The 22,138-nt window shown below is 34.0% G+C and overlaps 1 protein-coding gene across 3 annotated transcripts in view; it reads left to right on the top strand.

The window, feature by feature from the left end:
- Positions 1-22,138, top strand: part of LOC111507386 (neutral ceramidase) — a 394,484-nt gene that overhangs the window by 119,872 nt on the left and 252,474 nt on the right. For all 3 annotated transcript variants that reach the window (XM_074172969.1, XM_074172968.1, XM_074172967.1), the window contains one exon: positions 10,305-10,506. In XM_074172969.1, coding sequence (XP_074029070.1) covers positions 10,305-10,506 — 202 coding nt within the window. The remainder of the gene's footprint in view (positions 1-10,304; positions 10,507-22,138) is intronic.

The following is a 22,138-nucleotide window of genomic DNA, read 5'->3' as shown; positions in this document are numbered from 1 at the left end:
AGAATAATGCGGTTTAGATTATCAGTTTCACCTGTATGTAGATATGTATGTTTGTTTGATTGTAACTCTCAAGCTCGGGATCTGTATTTGAAAGAATTATTGACATTATTGCTTGATCTATTCGCGGGTAGATGACACTATACGGAACCTCCTTGATATATCAACATTATTGCTTGATCTATTCGCGGGCAGATGGCGCTGTACGTAACCTCCTCGATATAATTCGAACTCACTTCACATGTATGTCTTCATTTGAAAAAAGTATTTTTTTCATTAACACGCGCGCCTGCTGCCTTATTTGTAACCCTCTTCTGCGCTCCCGGTGCCTTGGGCTTGTTGCTGATTTTCAGGCTCTATCTCTCCGGAATCGGAAAATATCAATGATCATTTTTCTAAACAATATACGGCTGATTGATCCCTGAGTTTATATAAAATGAATATAGTTTGAAAAGACTGAAAAATACGCTCTTATAGCATACGAAACTAAAAAATGAAAAATAATATAGTTTAAAAAACTAAGAAACACACCTTCGAAGAACATCGAACTAAAAAGTTAAAAATATCTTTTTTAATGAGCTTAAAACAATAATGAACGAAAAATACTAGTATTATTGTGAAAAACGCGTGGGCGCTTTGTGTCATATTTTTTGTATATCAAGCGTCCGACGCTTGCAGTCTCCTTCAATTTTCCAGAGTACTTACAACCAAAATATTTACCCCTTGTTTACCCAGACAGACGAAGGTTTGGGCGGCACAACAAATAGATAGTGGTCGCATTTTGCCTTCGTTTCATGACCAGTTTGTTTGAACAACCTCCACTTCATGCGACCATGAAAAATTATAGCTCATTAGTGAGAAACGTGATTATGTCGGCTCGAAAATGGATTTAAGTATGTCTCAAATTCCTGTTTATGGATTATCCCTTCGATACATCCTTGTTTATATTACAGTGCTTATACTTTCATTGCTGATACTTGAAGAAACTGTAATAATTCTTCAACGATTTTATACACTTACTACAAAATAATTTCACTACATTTTTGGAAGAATATTGTTTGACAAATAAGCAGCTTCCAACGGAATGTGTACTCACGATCTTTCATTTGTAGGGCTAACGATTACCTATTAGTCTAAGAACCGGTTCATGAAAAATGTATATAATGGAGTTAGTAAAGACACGTCCGATGAAGCCAGTATGTGGCGAAACAAGTGTTGTGTTTTTGAAATTGTTTAAGGAAAGTCTCTCAATGATGTGTTTTCTGAATGGGAAATTTGTTGTAAAAGAAACCTTCGGTGTAGTCGAACATTTTGCCTGTCTGCCATCGCGAAGACAAAGCATAAAAGTGAACTTGTGGTTGAATATGACAGATTTAAATACAAAAATAAATGAGACAGAAGCCATAGCAGTGGTAATTGTTGCAATTTTCATTTACACCCATTTATAAAATGAACAAATCTAATCTATTTATGAAATAAATCAATCTAATCCAAGACGTTCTGAATAAAACGTCAACTCAGACCGACGATTTATTACTGGATGAGTTTTATCATATTCCCAATATCAAAGATTTGCTGTACTAAGAAATTACTAGTGAATTTTTCTGTCAATATTTGGTGACAACAAGAAATGATCCCGTTTTCAAAAATTACTCAACTTTGATGAATGCCATCATGCTCAGATGATGAAGTAGAACATGAAGACTGTGATATTCATTCGCAGTTTTGAATCTGTGAACTCTGTGGATGATGCCCAATTTGTACTGCCTTTAACGCAAGAAATGACCTATTCAGAAGAGGGCTTTTGGGAAATGAGAATTTCAAAGCTTTTACTCCACCTACCGACCAGTTGGTCCATTGCAAAATTTTGTGAAAACTAAGTATATTATAATATGGAATAATGAATTTGAAAGTATCTCAAATAATTTCAGTTTCCTTGAATACCATGACATTTTATAATTTCATGCAAAATGAAAGACTGATATAAGAGAGACACCAAAAGCTACATAGAAAATGGGATGAATTAAAAAAAAACAATTGTGTTTTGGACCACACATCTGAAGAAAAACTTCTTTAGCTCCACCTATATGTATGTATACACATACATGGTGACAATTTGAAAACTTACAATGGCTATATCGGCATCGGACATCGGCGGTAGATGCAAATCTTTACCGGCAGCAGGAGGTTGCACAACTTAATGAGCGTCTAGAAGTGATACCGAATTGAGGTGAAAATAAACAGGTTCAACTCATGCCACACAAACTCACGCATTGGTTTTCTCCAAACAGATAAATGACCCCGAACCGATATAATGATGTCAGGTACGACAATTCCAATTCAGCCCCAAAACATACCCTGAAATTGCTGGATTCCATACAAAAATGATCCATCTGCCTGATTGGAGACGCAAACATCACATGCAACCTTGATAGCTTGGAACATCGTAGAAAGGTTGGTGATTTGTCTTGCTTCTATAGATACTTTCACGGGAGGTGATTCACAAGTGATTCCATCTAGAGCCATTCAAATCAGAAATACGCAAGGGACTGTGGCTGCTCATCATTTTGAGGTTCAACTCTTTCATCTGGGGAACTGCCTTCATATGGAAAAAATTTCCTGAGAACGGTTTTCCAAATGGATTCAATCTCCAACTATTGAAATCCAATGTGATAGCGCCTCAAGGATTATACTGTAGGGCTTGTGTTTTGTCCTTAAAAGAATAACGAAAGACCCTATATATTACTATTATATTAAAGTTGTCAGATTATCGCGTTCTGACAGACAGGCAGACACGGCTTTGGACAATTTATGATATTTATTGACAATGTGTAAGTTATTTCTGCAGAACAAATCATAATACTACAGATCATTCACCATTTATCATTTCAATAAAAAAATAATTGGTGTTCGGACTAGTTAGTCCTACTGTGATTTCGTCTTATTTAAAGTCAAATAAACCAGGAATCAAACTTTAACTATTTTTAATCTTCAATTTCAAAATTATATTAACAAGTCAATGTCATAACAATTTTTTTTTGTAAACATAAAAAAAAGTGATAAATACTGATTAACTCAATTAAAATACATGGTGATTCTAACAGCAACATTCTCTTCCTCGTGGTGAAATCACTACAGCATTGAATTCGTTCTTCGAACATTTGTATCGTTTTTTCCAATTAATTTGCATATTTTGGCAACAGGTCGTTTATAGATTCCTGTTTGGGTTTTCACTATGACAACTCGAATTTTTCCGTCCTTCCCTTCATAAACCTTCTGTATTTTTCCGATGGGCCACATATTCCTGGGAAGTGTGTCGTCCACAACAACTACAATGTCATCCAGGGAAATATTTTCTTTCCAGGGCATCGTTCGAAACGTAAGTCAGTGGTCTGCTGTTCACCATGTTCTCAGCTTCAGCAATAAGTGTTTGAAGTACCTCTTCTTTGGGGTATCTCTCTTTTAATGTAACTTTCAGCACATTTTCAACCGATCTTACAAGTCTTTCCCAACTTCCGCCCATGTGAGGTGAAGATGGCGGTATAAATTTCCACGTTATAGATTTAAAGCATAAAAATTCCGAAATTTTTGTTGAGTCAAAGTTTTTTATTGCTTCTATCAATTCTCGATCAGCAGAACGTAGATTGGTGCCATTGTCAGAATGTATTTCTCTTGGATATCCCCGTCGACTGATGAATCTTCTGATGGCCATGATGGCACTATCGGTATTGAGCGAATGTGCAATTTCCAAGTGGACTGCTCGAATACTCATGCAGGTGAAAAGCACGATATATCGTTTTTTAGGTACTCGAGGTTGGACTCTCATTTTCCTGCAGAAGAAACATTCGGTTTTGCATTTGGGAACTGCACTTCTCATTTTCAAAATCCAAAATTTCTGGCGGAGTTCATTCATAATGAGTTCTTGTCCTTGGTGGTTAAAGTTAATATGATAGTGCTCAATTAGCAATTTCGTGAAACGATGTTTATGATCCAGTATTGCTGGATGTTTCTGGAATTAGGTGAGATCTTTGGCTTGCTCAAGTCGTCCTCCTATCCTTAGTATTCCTTTATCATCAAGTAATGGCGTCAGGGTATATATACGGCTTGATTTACTGATAGTCCTTTTGTTTTGTAAATCTGCAATTTCTTGATGGAAACATTCGTTCTGTACATATTTTATATACATTTCTTCGGCTTTTTCCGATTCTGAACACTCCAAATTTGTGCTTACTTTCCTTTTTCTGCAGTTGTTGATGAATCGAAGCATCCATGCAGTGGCTCTAATTAGTCGTCGGTATTTGGAAAATCTGTCTAGGCTGGGCAAATAACTGTGTGTAATTGTTGTTGTCAGTATAGTTTCTCTTTTCATTTCCAATTCCATTTCTTCTAGGGGTTCATCAGTTTCTTTCGGCCAATGATTCTTAGGAAATGTCAAAAATTTTAGTCCAATAAGCCATAGACTTTCATTTGCACGGAAAAGTTCTCTCGTACTTTCATCTGCCACGTTATCTTCTCCAGAAACCCAGTGCCAGTTAGATACATCTGTTATCTCAGTAATTTCTCCGACCCTTACTGCTACAAAAGTTTTATATCTTTTTGTCTGAGATCGAATCCAATGTAGTACAATTCTGGAATCCGTCCATGAGTAAATTTTTGATATGTTGATTTCTAAACTTTCTTTCACAGAATTTATCGATCTACTTTACATTACAGCAGCCTGTAGCTCTAGTCTGGGTATTGTTATTTGTTTTATAGGTGCTACTCGAGTTTTTGCACTTACAAATGATGTATAGATTATATTTTCGTGAATAAATCGTAGATAACCGACAGCTGAAAATGCTTTCTCACTACTGTCACAAAACCATGTAATTCTACTTCTTCACTGGCAAATAAATGACAACCATAACATCTGGGCACGCATGTTTCTTTGATGTTGTTGAGATTCTCCAATAACTGTATCCATTTGGTATTCATATTTTCAGATATCTCATCATCCCAACTGATTCCCTTTTTCCAGAGTTCTTGTAGAAAGATTTTGAATTTTACAACTAGTTGTGATAGGAAGCCTAGTGAATCAAAAACGGATATAACCAATTTAATTGGTTGGTACCTTGGTTTTTTCTAGAATTTTAGAATCTATATTTCCTTTATTCAGTGAAAATATAATACTGTCTGAAGGTTGTTGAAGAAATGAATTCAAATTTTTCTGAGTTCTGGATCTTAAATGTTCGGGAATTTTGTCAATAACATTTTGAGAATTGCTGATCCAGTTGCAAATGCTGACTCCTGCTTTTCCATGAATTTCTATTACTTCCAAAATGAGTTTGACGGCTTCTTCTTCAATTTCTACACTATCTAAGTAATCGTCAACATGTTTTCCAATGATTGCTTTAGCTGCCTTGGGAAGTATGTGATAATGTTCTTCAGAATTTTTATTCTTCACAAACTGAGCCATTCAGGGAGAAGATGTCGCTCCAAATGTCATGGCCTTCATTTCGTAAACATCAGGATATTTTGATCGATCCATACCTCGCCAGAAAAAGCGTTGAGCTGAGCAATCGTCATCTCGGATTCTTACTTGATGGAACATCTCCTTTATATCTGAACAAGAGGCGATCGACTTCTGACGGAATTTCCAAATAATTGCTGTTAAGTTTTTTAACAAGTGTGGACCTTGAAGAAGATGATCATTAAGGCTAGTTTCACTCGACTTTGCTGCGGCATCAAATACCAATCTCAGCTTGCCTGGTTTGTTGGGGTTTACCACTTCAAAATGTGGTGGATACCAAGTTTTTTGGCCCTCTCTTTCAGCTTCAGTAACGCTCAGCTTTCGAATATAGCCTTTTTGTGTATATTCTTCAATTTTTCTACAGTAGTCACCTGCAAATTTCTTATTTTTATCTATTTTCCTCTCCATACATTTGAGGCGATTCAGTGCTACAGGTTTACTGTCTGGTAATGTAACATTTTCGTTTCTCCATAGGAGCCCAATCTCAAAATGATTTCCAACTCGTTGAATAGTATTATCCATGATTTTCAAAGCTCTTTCGTCTTCTCTAGATCTACCATTTTCTTCTATGCATTTTATTCCAAAATTTTCAATTCCAAATGAATTTTTTACCAGTTTGTGGATATCTTCATTTGCTTCTTCTTGAAACTTACAACAAACGTGAAATATCAGAGAATTCTCAAGAACCTTCCTTGTGGATATCTTCCATGTACTACCTACGTAGAGTTTTAGAAACAAAAGGCGCATTCCAATAACTCCGATAAATTTTCCTGGCAATTGTTAAGGCACATTGGTCTTGGCCAATAAGAATAGTTGGTTGGGCATCATAAAAAGAAAGAACTGGCGTTTCCTTGATGTATGGGTAGGTTTTACTCATATTTTCCACATCAATTGTTTGTTTTGGAGGTGAAAGTCCGCTGACTGTTCTGACTACATTTATTTTGTACATTTTCGAGTTTTCTTCTATTCCAGATAGCTCTAAAGTCACCTTCTTCGAATTTTCTACATTTTTTGTTACGTTGTTGAGCCACTGATAGCATAGTGGCATTTTGCTGTCTATAATTGTTGTTGTCGTTGCTTCATCTAACAAAGCAAACGTATAAATTTCCTCATTGGGTCCTTTTAGTTTTACGGGAATTATTCGAAGTAGTATTGTAGGATTTTCTTCTTGAAAAAAGTTAATTTTTTCCACATGAATGTCTGGATCATTGTCCTTGTTCAAGAGTGAAACATTATTCACTGAACCTTCCGCCGCCTTACTTTTATGATCAAGATTGTGAAGTATGTTGTTATGGAATTTTTGGCAATTTTCTATTCCACACTTTTGTTTTACCCTGCATGAATATATATTATGACTTGGCTTTAGGCAGTAAAAACAAAGCTTCTTTGATGTCACAAATATCCATTTTTGGTCGATGTCAAGTTTTTTGAAGTTTTGGCAAACTGTCAAAATATGATTATTCTGGCAGTTGGGACATTTCTCATATTTTTTTGTAGAAAATACATTTATACGTTTCCTGCTTTGAAATTTGTCTTGTTCAAATCTTTTTTCACGATAACTATAACTGTTGAAATCAGCACAACTTGATGCAGCTAAAGCGATTTTGCGCATCCATAGTGAAAATGTTTTCAAAGTGATGGTTTCTTCCAAAGTGGATTCTCCAGCCCATTTGAGTCTTAGAAATGGAGGTAATTTCATGATAATTTCATTTAATATTGATGGATTCGTCATGTGTCTAGTATTTTGAAATAGTTCCATAGTTCTAACCAAATTTTCAATAACGTTTGAAAATGGCAGGTACGTTTCAAATCTTCCCTCTTTTGGAGGAGTGGCTCGTCGAACTTCTTCTATCAAATTGGAAACAATGAATTCAGGTCTACCGAATGTTATTTTCAAGGTTTCAATTATTTTAGTTACATTTTTAGGGGCGATAAGGAGTGTTTGCACTGCTTCACTGGCTCTCCCTTTAAGGCATCTTTGCGCATAACATTTTCGCATAATATTTTCGTCTTCACAAATATTGAAAAGATTAGTGGAACGCTCGAACTGACTAAAAAACAACGGCCAGTCTTCTGGATTTCCATCAAAAGTAGGCAAATTTGTTTTTGTATTATCTGATCGTTCGGAACTTTTTGATTTGTTGGAGTTCTGCTTAAATACATCACAGATCTGGTTGAAATCATCAGCAGTCATTGTAATGAAATTATTTGTCGTCGGAAAATCGGTGTTAATACCCGTTTCTTCAGTTTTTAAGTTTGCTATCTTTTCTTGAACACCCATTTGGTCTAAATCGATAACACAATCAGCACCGTAAATTGTAGACTTTTCCTAGAACTTGATGATCCAGTCCCTTTGGAAACAGCTCGTGAACGTGAACTTTTGTTGGTATTCAATTGATGGTTTTGAGCAATTGGCATTGTTTGTGGTTTATCACCTACGTCACTTGATCTTTCGGAAGGAATTCCTTTAGTTTCCCTTTCACTTTTTCTTGGGTTTGGCATGTACATGTTTCTCCAAATTTCCTTTATTTTATTTTTTTTACTCTAAGGACCAATGTTCGGACTAGTCAGTCTGATTTATCAAATAAACCAGGAATCAAACTTTAACTATTTTTAATCTTCAATTTCAAAATTATATTAACAAGTCAATGTCATAACATTTTTTTTTTGTAAATATAAAAACAAGTGATAAATACTGATTAACTCAATTAAAATACATGGTGATTCTAACAGCAATAATTGGAATGTTCGATTCCGGTATGAAATGGATAATATTCATAAAAAATAGTTTTTGCTGATATTTTCCAGAGTAAATTTTGATTGCCAGACGAATATTATCATTAGTAATACAACTAGAGGTCAAATTATTTCCGGAAATTTTTTCGAGCTCATGAAAATTTTGAAAATTTTACGAGTCGCAGCCGAACACAAAAGTGCCATTTAGGTGCAAAAAATATAATATTCTTTTAATTTGTAGTTACTGGAGCTACTACAAGGGGGTGGAAAATTATAATTTTAGAAGTTTTTTGGGAAGCTGCATGAACAGATTCACAGTGCGTCATAGCTTTGGCAGCAATTATCTAGGCTTTTAAATTAGTAATTTCTACTCATTGTAGTTACATGGGAATACTATTTCAAGATAGAAAATGATATATTCTTCAATTTTACATAAGTTTTCAGTAACTACAAGTGGTAGAAAACTTTTTTTTTGCATTTTTATTAATGTGGGTTATGAAATTCATAACCAGCGACAGCAAGCATCAATCACAGGAGGCTGTGATCATTGTATTTTGACAGTTCAAAACATCTAAAAAAAACACAGCACAGCCAATAAAACCAACACACTTCTTTGTTTCCAAAATTAATCAATTTGAAAATCATACTATATGCAAAATATGTGTGAAATTGTCTGATGTAATGATCAATCATCCTACCATGACTTATTTACTCGCATCAGTAAAGGATTGTGAATCCAACTTGAAGAAAGAAAGTTTGTTCTGAATTGTCCACGAATAGTTGCATCTAAACTACGCAAAATTAAAAGTACTGAATGGGGATCACACGTTGAAAAGTAAGACCTCGTTAGTCCTTAGCTCGCACAAGTTTCGACCTCTCCTCTGAGGGTTGTAGTTCGGAGGGGTGCGACAGCTGGTTAACGGAAAAACAGATTTTAAACAGATTAAAGAAAAATAGAATAAATTAGTGTCTAAATATTTTATATATTTTATACAACTTTAATATGTTTTATAAATCATGAAATTTCAAAACACCAAAAATTAATTGGCGCTCCAGGACGACTTCATTGATTCCAGTGGCGCATTTGCTTTTTCAGCTGCAGGAAAACCCGGAAAAACCTGCAGCACCACATCATCTGAAGATCTTGAACTGTCAATGTCTTGTCTCTCATAAAACGAAATGTAACTTGTCTCCAGAGGCTCCAGTAAATTCAATACATCGCCAGAACACTTAGTGACACGACTATCGTCAAACTTAAACAAGTCCGTTTTGGCTTTGACCAAGGCGTAATAATGAACAGATTCAACGCCAGAACCACAGTGAACAATGACTGCATGTCCATTTTGTTCATGTCCATTTTGTTACGTGGCGTATCAGTATAGTCAGTTCAAATGTTATCCAACCTCAATCATCAATTATTCAAATCAAATAAATAGAAAAACATCCTAGCAAATAGCCCAAACAAATTTCCTCATGAATGCGCATGAGCAACGGGAACATTTCTTAATAGTTCAGCCTCGAGAGCAAGAACGATTCGGGACGGTTCAAAACAGTTTAGGATCATTTAGCAGTCGAAACCAGAACTGAGGATTCATCAGTCCGAAATTATCCTCAATAAACCAGAACGCTCTTCGCGCATGATCTTGACGTCCTAGAAAATGAATTTCGTAGAACCAAAACAAACCTATTATGTGAACAAATAAAAACCAATCTGCCAAAAATGGTCTGTTATTATAAACGTCAAAAAATTTTCAGTATAATTCGCTCTTGGGTGTCCCACGAGAAAAAAATTTGCACTGAAATTCCTCCTCCGCCATAGTGATTTGTCAAAATAACGTATTTTGATTGGTTCAAAATTATAGGTGTGGAATTTTCATTATAACTGACTTGAGCAAAAAAATTATATTCTCTTAGATACATGTATATTTATCCATATGTAGACAGAGATCTACAATGGAGTACAGTGAAATTTTAGAATTGTTTTCAGTATTTTGAGAATTATCTAAAGTTTTTTCTTCACTCTTCCATTCAAAAATCATCTGAATATTTGATGTTTTTTCAGATACAAAAATGACGTCGACAAAGAAATAGTTCAACTGAAATTTGTACGTTCTTCAGACAATAAAACTATTGGAGCTATTAACTGGTTTGCTGTCCATCCAACATCGATGAATAACACCAACTGTTTAATTTCGTCAGATAATGTGGGATATGCCTCTATATTATTTGAAACAAGCATGGATACTCATTCCTTACCGGGCCAGGTATGAATTTTTCATTAATTGAACTTTTCGGATGGACGAGAGCATGAACTCAAGTTATATGTTGAATTATATGAAACAGATATGATTGAAGGTGATTGACAATGTTTCATGGTGCATTTCATTAGTTCGGACTTTCATTGTCTAATATGATATAAAATAATTTGAAATTCCTGATAAAATTATTGAAATTAAAAAGATTAGTTGGAAAATAACAGTTGTATTGGGCAAAAAAACTGAAATTACAATGGAATAAAATACTGGCAACAATTGAAAATTAAACAATTAACAATTCAAGTTACTTCTCGACGTTTTGATTATTAATATCAACAATCGTCTTCGGGTAATGACCGGTCATTCGATTTCGTTCACCTATCCCTTCTTCCCTTTTTCCGTTTCATCGGTCTCAGCGGGAGCTGACCGTTTGGCGGGAATTGGCCGTTTTCCGCTTGATTATAGGTTTCCATATGTTGCATATCTCTACGTGAGCTTGGCTAAATGCGTTGTTAGACGATATAAATGCGACTTCTTTGAATTTTCTCCTAAACCAGTATTCTTTATTGTGGATTATTTCAGCTTGAGACCACTTGATGTTATGTTAATGAGTCGAAACATGCTCTGCTACTCCTGATTAGCTAGTTTCTCTTCACTGTATGTGATTCTTGTGTTCGGCAATGCGAACTTTCAGAGGCTGCTCAGTTTTACCGATATAGGATTCTACACACTTGCAGGGTATCCGGTAAATGTAATAATTGGAATCGCAGTCCGCGTTTGGTGACCTGGTTCTCGTGAGGCTGCTATGGATGTTGTTTCCGGATCTGAAGCAGGTAGGTACTGATATTATACTTGGACCCAATTATTCTCATCCTTTCCGGCAATCCTCTGGTGTAGGGGAGTACAAATACTGGTTGTGACGGCTTCTTTTTCTTGTGAGGCTCTGGCTGTCTTTGAGCCAAAGTCTGTTACACCATCACTCTGGAGTAACCATTCCATTGAAGATTATTTTTTATATTTCCTAGTTCCTTCTCGAAAACTTCTTTGTATCACAGAGACCCAACGGACGGTTTACTAGAGTCTTGACGATTTTTTTGTCGATTGATGGTGGTTGGATTCTTGATTCAACTACTATCCCGTGTGAGTGGGTTTTCAGTATACAGTTCAGGCCAAGAGGTAGTTAATCCAAACTGAATAGAGTGTTTGTTTCCTTTAGGTCAGTTATGAAACGAAACATTTTGTCAATTGTTTCAGAGCATTTCACCTTCGATATGAGATATAGAAAAGGACATCTGTTGATCTTTGCTTGTATCAGATCGTACTTTTCTCTTTGCTTGAAACAACAAAGTATTTCAAATATTCAATTCGGCATATACAGATATATATATATATATATATATATATATATATATATATATATATATATATATATATATATATGTATATATATATATATATATATATTCCATATTCCATCAATGATTAAAGAAAAGTCTCAGCGGGACCATAATTGACTTGTTGATTTTCAGATTTACACCCAATTGTTGTAATTAATCATTATACCAATTTTTATATCAAAATTGTATGAAATTGACATCTAATTACTCTGATCGAATATTTCGCTAATTCTTGTGCGAGGTATGCTGCGTATGTATTCATTCAATGAATGTTTCAATCGACTATACGACCCACGAGTTTGAACATTTTTTGGTAACGAATTATACATAACGGGGCTCAAAAAAAGGTTGGATCTTTGCCATATTGACTTGTGTGCAAAGGGTGCTATGTACCTGTTTTCATTTCGAGTGGCGTAGTTATGGCTTGGCCTTTTTCCTTACATTGATTCAATACTAGTGACTTGTAAAACAGCGTATCACTGGGATAACGGAGCGGTTTATTCAACACCAGTTTCAAAAATTTTCTTTGAATGACTTCCAGTGGCCGAATATGTGATTTGGATACACACCCCATCCTATTATGCAGTATATCAAGTGGCTTTGAACCAAACTGAAGTAAATTATTTTTTTTGTTCAATGTTGACTATATCTTTCAGTTGACAAAACTTGTATAATATATATCGCAATTTGTTTACAATGTATTTGATATGAAAGTCCCATCTCAGGTGAGGATCTATGAGAACCCCTAAATACTTTATATGGTTAGCTGATGATATATTGAAGGAGTTTCGGATAGTTATTTGATTGAATTGAGGAAGCATAGCTTTATTTTTAGAAAATGGCAAGTAAAAGGTTTTATTGAAGTTCAATGAAAGATGTTTATGGTCGAACCAATCTTTGATTTTTTCTAGATCTTTATCTGCCATGTCTTCCAATATTGCTCAGAGTAAAGAATAATAGTATCGTCTGCAAAACGTATTATGCGTCCTGCGGTTCCAATCGAAAACAGTCCGTTCACGTAAATATCAAAAAGCAACGGACCAGAACAGTTCCTTGCGGTACTCAGCATTCAATTTTCTTCTCACCGCTTTTTATATTCCCTAATCGGTTTTCTACCCGTGAGATATGTCTCTATCAATTTATACGCATTACGTCTTATTCCAATATTTTCCAGATTGCATAGTAGAATGGAATGGTTAACTGTATCAAATGCTTTTGATAGATCAATAAAAATCCCTAGTGATGGTTTGCTTCTATCGAGTGCTTTGTAAACGTAATTAGTGAGCTGTAATACCGCATTTTCGGTGGATTTTCCTGTCCGAAAACCAAACTGTGAGTCAGATAATATCATATGTTTTTATATGAATGAGTCTAGCCTTACTTTGATCATATTTTCTAGAATTTTACTGGGATTTGATATTAAAGATACCGGTCTATAGTTAACTACCTCATCTCTACATCCACTCTTGAAAACAGGAGTAACTATGGAAGTTTTTAAGCACAATGGAAAGTAGCTGATTTCTACCGCTCTATTAAATATGTGGGATATCGGTCCTGCTATAAACTCAGCCACTAGTTGAAAGTTTCACTTTTTAGGTCATCTATTCCTGGTGCTTTGTTGTTTTTGAGGCCTCTTATTATATTCCAGACTTCTGTAGGACTAGCTGGATAGAGAAAAATTGAATCTTTGTTTACGTGTTCCGTGAAACTGAATTGTGCTGTTCTTTTGATTTTTTTCGCGAGGTTTTTTCCTGTGTTAATATAAGTTTCGTTGAATATTTCTACTATTTCACCTACATCATCTATCATATCTCCTTCATTATTTTTCATGGACTTTATTTCAACTTTTCCATTTCCACTGAATATTCAATTTATATTTTCCCACAAGTTGCCTGGACTTTTGATGTTTTCCATTATTTTGTTTCTATAATATTCATTTTTGGCCTTTTGGATTAATTCATCAAGTTTAATTTTATAATTTTTTTATTCATTTTTCAATTGTAAATTCTGAGGATCTTTTTTCAATTATTTATGTAAATCATTTTTCTTGTTAACAGATTTCACTAAAGAGTTAGAGATCCAATTTTTTCTTCTCCTTTCAGGTCCCTTGATGCGTTGATAGTACGTACATTTTTCGATATCTTTTCGCAAAATAGTGATTAACTTTTTTGTAATGAAATCCACGCTATTATCTGAATACATTTCTTCCAAGCTTCGGTTTTTACTGCTTTCAATGAATTTTTTTTTCATTGAAATGTTGCTTTATTTTTTCTTTCAATTGATCATCTGTCTTTTTCCCCGTTATTATTTGAAGAATTATAGTTGAGTGATCAGTAATATTTGTATGATTTATTATAGAAATTACATTTTCAAGATTCTGGATATGAGTTTTTATGAAAATATGGTCAACACAAGAATTTAGGCGTGTTGGTGAATCAATTATAGATGTGTATCCGTATACGGCCATCACTGTTAGATAATCATTCACTCTATCGTCTTGCTCGTCATAATATCAATATTGACATCTCGAACAGATAGACTGTATTTTTTGTTGTTTGTAGGTTGGTTTTCAAAATAATTTTGCAAATTCTGATTGAATAAGTCAATGCACGTTGATGGAGATCTATAGAATGTACTTATGAATATCTATTTGAGATTTGTTAAATTCAACCTCCATGTTCAATATATCAGAGCCGTTGAAATTTATCAACTCGTGATTTTTATAAAAATCAGTTTTCAAGTTAACAACTGTACCGTCATTTTGGTTCAAATTTCCTTCGTTATAAAGCATCTGGTAAAGTATCCTGGTAAACTGAATACGCTGCAATCAGTAATTTTTCTTGTCTCTGTAAATATCATGCAATCATATTCAATTTGAAATTGCGAAAGAAAAATTTTAAATTCATCGAAGTTTCTTGCAATACTTCTAATATTATTGTGTACTAGTTTGAAGTTATGTGATTCTTCATTAATCTTCAGGACTTGATTTGTTTGAAATATTTTACCTAAAGTAAAAGCGTCAACTTTAGTTATCTCGAAATCTCTGATACATGGATCCATTAAAAAAAAAACAGCACAAATGAATTTAATATGAAGATTACTAAATTGGTTTCGCTATCTCTAGAATTATGTTTCCTGGATTACTACAAATAAAAGAATAAAATAATGTTCATAGTTTGAAACTTGTGATTCATATAAAATATTTTAGCCTGAACGTGAAGTTGGTGGAACTGTAAATTTTGAATTATTGGGAAAGGACGTCTGTTATTTTTGGTAATTACTTCTCGATCTGATGAGCTTCTCAACAGTTGAGTTGTCTGGCTTCGATGGTTTTTTAGAGGCTCCACTAGACTTTGACAGGTGTTCTACTAGACTGGTTGATTGATTCTCTAGGGCGTTTTTTCAGATATAATTGTACTGGATTTTCTTGATTCATCATCGTAGAATATTCAGTACTAGTTGCTTTCTTGTCTACCTGGTTTTCTATTTCGTATAGCTCTCCTAAGGAAAATTCTTTATTTTCTGCAACGAATTTATTACCCTTGATGTGACAGTGTTTATTTTGCTGCCTCTCTTTAGAGATTTCCGTAAAATTTGATATTCGCAGCGTTGTTGCACCGTTAGATCATGAGATACTGTTGTAACGCTTCCTCTCAACTTTTTAAAGTTTTTCAAATTTTTTTTTTCAGATATGATACGAATTCTATCTTTACTGGTCGGTTCATAGTTTTCCCACGGCAGTGAACATTATTTATATCTGATTCTTTTACAACTACATTCAACGTGCTATAGAGCTAAGTGCAGATAAAAAGTGCAAATGAATTCTGAAGTTATATTCTCGTTTGGAGCAACCCATACAAAAACAATGATATTGTTCTATGTTTCGTTTTTTTCCAGTTTTTCTATTTTTCCTTCAGATTTTTTTTCTCAAGGCAGTTTATCTTAAAATATTAGGTTCACTAGCTTCGATGCTATTTTTCAATTCTATTTTGCTATTCCTAATTTCATCCAATATTTGCTTGACTATCGTATTATCCATTAATTTTACTCCTCTATTCACCGCTGCCGGACCAAAACTCCAGCCGAAGCTCTTATCAGTGACAGTTTGCAATTCATAAACAATGAAGACGACAAACTATTAATATTCAGTGTTTAACTCACAGATAATATGGTATTCCAGAAGATATCAACCTTATCAGATTGTTTTCAGTTTTCACACAATTTATTACCATTTCGGAACAATGATTTTGATCTCCTATTTTGGAGAGAAATGTAAGTCACGCACACCAACAATTGCACTAATTGTATTATTCGATTAAAACAATAAAAGAAGAAAATTCTAACATCCCAGAAAATTACAATTCAATCACTTTATAAATAGTACAGATGAATCACCCTGTACGACGGTAACATTCCAGAGACTTGTCAAGAAACATTCATGAAAGCGGTGAATTCTAAATTCCACACTTCTGTACCAAATTTAATTAGATTATATGTAAAAGGCAATCGATAGAGGTTGATGATTATTGTCACAATTGGAATAAAAATGATATCTGATAATTAAAATGAGAGGATACAACATAAACTGATTGTATATATTTTAAAATTATGAAAATGTTGTAATTTCGATTGAAAAATATTTGCTTGGATATGGGAATGATGAAATGATAGTGAGAAATTCATGTTGATAGAAATAAGTGAGGTTAGGAATGTTTGTACGGAATTAAGAATGAAAGATATGTTGTAAAACTGGAACAGATAGTAAAGATGAAGCGATAAAAATTGTATGCATAAAAAAGTTTGAATTCAGAAGTAACATAAATAAATTGTTGGTTGTTAGGAAAACTACTTAGTTGATGTTCAACTATATACTGAGTGTTGTATAGGATTTAAAGTCAACAAAAGAGTCTTACCAAGTATATTCATTTCAAAATCAATTTCAAAATCAATTTCAAAATTGTGATAAATAATCACAATAATCAAATGATAGAATCAAAATTATATTTCCAGAAAAAAATCAATATATATATATATATATATATATATATATATATATTGATTTTTTTCTGTGACTTGTCGAAGGCCTTTGATGAGTATCTCTCATGAGATACTCATTTTGAAACACAAATATTACGGTATTAGAGGGGTGGCATTGAAGTTATTCAGTTCATATTTAGAAAATAGAAAACAATGTGTTACTGTTAACCAAAGAAACTCGGACTTTCTACAGCAGATAAACTATGGAATAATTTTATGGGGAAATGCCACTTGTGCAATAACCATCTTTCGACAACAAAAAAAAGCAGCAAGAATTTTAGCTGGAGTTGGATATAGAGAACATTGTCACCCACACTTTATGAAGTTTAGCATCATGCCTTTACCTTCATTATATATCTACAATGCCTTATTAGAAATACACAGAAATATCAACCAGTTACAAACCCAGTCAGATATACATGACCATAATACTAGGTATGCTAAGTTATTAAAAACTCCAAGGTATAGATTAACCAAATCTCAACATAATTCTCTGAATATCAATCTATATAACTGCTTGCCGGAGAGAATCAAATCATTATCTTTTGATCAGTTCAAAAAAAAATTTTGATTATGAATTCTGGATTTTCTGGAAATTATATTTCCAGAAAAAAATCAATATATATATATATATATATATATATATATATATATATATATATATATATATATATATATCACAATAATCAAATATATATATTGATTTTTTTCTGGAAATATAATTTTGATTCTATCATTTGATTATTGTGATGATCACAATTTTGAAAATGATTTTGAAATGAATGTACTTGGTTAGACTCTTTTGTTGAGTTTAAATCCTACACAACACTCAGTATAGATATTTTTCTCAACACCTCAGGTGGATTCAGATTCTAATGCCATACACTTACCAAGAAACAGACCTGACTGCAGCTACACCTGTAAATAAATACTAAAAAGATACAACTGACACTGGGTAAAATGTAAAAATGGTTCAATAAATATAAAACTGGAAATTGTAAATATAAATGTAACTGAATCTACTTATATTAAGGAAATCGCGACTTACGCTAAAAAAATTGTCTTATGTTTCTCTTGAACGTTCAGAGCAAATTTTTACACACACTCTTTTAAAATCTATATACAGAGAAACAGATGTTATTGAGTGTGTATGATATAAATCAAAAGGGAAAACTTTCACGTATAGTCAGTGGGCATACTTGAAGACTGGCTATAAATCAAATCATCTATAAGAACAATTCGTTCAGGCCAGTCTCAACACCCTACACAGTAGGTTAATGGACTGACACCTATCAGAAAACAACTACTCCCCTGGCTAATACCACGAAGGGCGTTGGATTATATCCGACAGGTGTCAGTGCAGGATTCTTCACTGAAGTTATTCCTGCATATGCTGTTGGCGATACAACTGCCGCAATAGATTTTCAATTATCGGAACACACTTGCAGACCGGTTTCGGGCTGTTTGGCCACTCGTCAGTGCAAGGTAGTGTATATCATCAACATAAAGTCGATGATTTCCGATAATTGAAAATCGAATTCCGTCAGAGTATCATTCCTCGAACTAAGCTGAAGACTACAACAAACAACAGGTTTGTCGTCGCTCCATCTGCCTGTGAACGAGGTAACCAACTGCATATCCAAATTTGCCCAATTCCTCGTAAAAGGAAAGAAATCTTTCACGTATAGTCAGTGGGCATACTTGAAGACTGGCTCATCTGGAAAATCATCGACTTTATGTTGATGATATACACTACCTTGCACTGACGAGTGGCCAAACAGCCCGAAACCGGTCTGCAAGTGTGTTCCGATAATTGAAAATCTATTGCGGCAGTTGTATCGCCAACAGCATATGCAGGAATAACTTCAGTGAAGAATCCTGCACTGACACCTGTCGGATATAATCCAACGCCCTTCGTGGTATTAGCCAGGGGAGTAGTTGTTTTCTGATAGGTGTCAGTCCATTAACCTACTGTGTAGGGTGTTGAGACTGGCCTGAACGAATTGTTCTTATAGATGATTCAAAAGGGAAAATTTGTGGACAGAACACTCAATAACATCTTCATCTCTGTATTCATATCCTGGACCCGGAAGTCACGCAGGTGACTACGTGAAGCTTCCCCCGTAGAAGCTTCCTCCCAGCTAATTAGCGAGGAGAACCTACTACCCCACTTCATCCATCCCCGCTCTCCGAGCGGTCCTCAACTTACTGATGGGCACTTCAGCAAGATTGACATCTGACCTCTTTTGCTCGAGAGTCAGCCTTATTAGGCAAATACCGGCAAATTTACCTAAAGTACTTGGAGTACCTGCATTTTTCAGTAACTGGAAAGTTACTAAAAAATGCGAGCTGTCGAAAGCGAGCGCTTTCGACAGCTGGTCGTGCTGTCATCCTCTAGGCCCTTCTCTATATAGATAGAGTAGGGCCTAGAGGATGACAGTACGACCAGCTGCCAAAAGCGCTCGCAGATAATTGAATAGAAGTTATAAAGCTTCAAATCGTTTTTGTGACTTACATTTGATATTATAATATCATAATTTTTTTGTCACTTTGGTATCATACGATTCAACTCGAATATGAATGGATGAAAATGATTACTGATCAGTACATATTACTATTTGGTTTCGCAGTATCGAGGAAAATTTATATTGATTCTCTCCTTCTTCAAATATAAATTCAACTCCTGTGGGTTTGGTGTGAATATTGTCAGTGGAAATTTATACCAATACTTCTTTCATCTTTTTATTGCCCTCTATAGAATTCTCCCGATAATGGAATTCATTTCAATTCACGTATTTGATGTACACTTTGAAAAAGTGGTTTCTGCATATATCAATATACCTAGGGTGAAGCAATTATATTGACTCTCTCACACTCTGCATCGAAAAAAGAATGTGAATGAACTGCACATTTCTGTAAGAATTTTTGTTGGTACTTGTATTCTTCAGAATTTTTTCTATACTTGTCGTATAGATGAGTAATCAAACAAATAATGATTATAATGATTATTTTTCTTCCTTGATTGATAAGCTGTAATCAAGAAATAGTTTAAATTCGAAAGGTGGATATCTTAAGGATTTTGCAAAATTGTTTTGGCTTCCTACTTCTTCATCTTTATACAAAAAATGTGTGAATCTTCAAAAGAAAGAAAGAAATCAATTAATTCCAAATTAAACTTTTCACAAACATGTGAGGATCATGCAAAGTAGTAACTTTCAGACACATACTGGAAGAAAAAACCGTCAAGAGACAACTATTTTCAAATGAGCATTGAAATACACGAAGAAAGAAACTTTTGAAACAACTACTTTCATATTGACATTGAATCGTACTTTTTCTAATCCAAACATTCGTTATGCAATTGTATCAGGTATCATCTACTGGATTGCTACACAATATAGTACATAAAAGAGGTGAAATTTCACTTACATGGAACTTTTTCACCCTCAATGGGTACGTCGATGTTTCGGAATGAGACACTTGTTTTATTGGCTGTTATTACCTCAACTCATTCATGAAATCACGACCTTATGTCACGAATAAGTTGAATCCACTCATGACAGTATGTAATGACATTTTTTCACACATTTTATTCAACCCCAGTCATAAGAAATTAGTTCAAATTGAAAGGATTATATTTTTTAGGAGAGGTTGAATTTCTGTAAAGAAAGGTATTGGCTTCCTACTTTTTCATCTTTATACAAAATAAAGATATGAACTTTTTTCACAGAAAGGAGCAGAGCAGTTAATTTAGAATTAAACTTTCAAAAAGATGGATAGATCATGAAAGTAGTTGTTTCAAGTAGAGTTTCTTCTTTCAGTTTGTGTTTGAAAGTTACTTCTTTACAGGATCTACAAATATTTTTGTGGAGTTGAAATTGATTGCATTCTTTCTTTCTTAGGAAGATTTCCACATTTTTTATATCAAGATGGAAATGTAAGAACCCAACATATTTTTTTCTCAAAAAGAAGTAGTATTTTATATGACGCCCGGTAGATGACTTATTACAGTACTAGTCAGGAATATAAACGAGTACCTACTGCAATAGCACCTGACGGTCATGTATCGTATGGTATTTTATTTCATTCTGTATTTGTAATATTGTATGAATACATGCGATCACAAATTTCATTTGTCAATCTGGAATAGTACAACTTTAATTTAGGAAATATATAAAAAATCATAATCAGGAGTGTATTTCACAGTTTTCTAATACTTTTCACATACTGAAAGTGAAGAAACATCATTTTTTAAGTCAAAAGACACAAATATTATTAATAACTCTTATTTGATATGAGATCAAATTGAATGAAAATAACCATTTTCAGCCAGGGAAAATATATATGAAATATTTCTCATTCAGTGAAGTTGACAGAAAAATGTATTTTTCCAGTCAAAGTGACTGAACTTAGTCAATAGATCTTGGTTCGGATGAAATGAAAAGTAATTAACCTAATCATAATAAGAAACGTAATTTGGAGTGGATGTTTCACCCAATAGATAAACGAGGGCGCACAGTACGTATTTTTGTGATTATGACAATTACTTTTATAATAATTATATATGATTATTATTATAATTTTTGTTCTTGTCAATATGACAATATGACACAGCTTGTACATTTTGGTCGAATTTCCAATTATCATTCTTGAGTTTTCAAACTAGAAATCATTGTTTTCGAAAACAAAAAATGTTGCTTGGAAACGCATTAGGTATCAGGTACGGTAATGTTCAATTAATCGGCGACGTGAATGTGTAAAGCCTGAGTTGATTTACTGGGCAGAATGAAATTCGACTATTAAAAAATCGTCAATTGTGTGATGGCTTCCTTTGAACCATATTATACTTTTTTTATGATATAACAGGAATATTGAAAAAAATATTGTGGCGGATATTCCGAATGGGAGTTATTTAAAAAATGTATTTTTCGTTAATCAGCGAATACCCTACCGCCACAGATGTTGACTTTCACCTTCCCTGCCTCCTCAAAACAGTGATATCTTCACCGGTCTCCAACAGCAGGGTGACAGGTGATTTTCGAAACGTATGCTCAGTATAAAGTTGTTAACTTGTGAGTTTTTGAAATTTTGTGATCTGTTTACTCATTCAATCCTGTAATTTCTGAATTTAATATTCTGATACAATTCTGAATCTTGGTCACAGCAGTGATTGATATAGCCGATCCAATATCTTTCAAGTCCTCTAG

This window comes from Leptinotarsa decemlineata, unplaced genomic scaffold (genome assembly GCF_025532065.1).
Source record: "Leptinotarsa decemlineata unplaced genomic scaffold, Ldec_3_MD MMD2_tig00000199_RagTag_RagTag, whole genome shotgun sequence".
Classification (NCBI taxonomy): domain Eukaryota; kingdom Metazoa; phylum Arthropoda; class Insecta; order Coleoptera; family Chrysomelidae; genus Leptinotarsa; species Leptinotarsa decemlineata.
The sequence above is the reverse complement of the archived record's forward strand: the minus strand, read 5'-3'. Positions and strand labels throughout refer to the sequence as shown.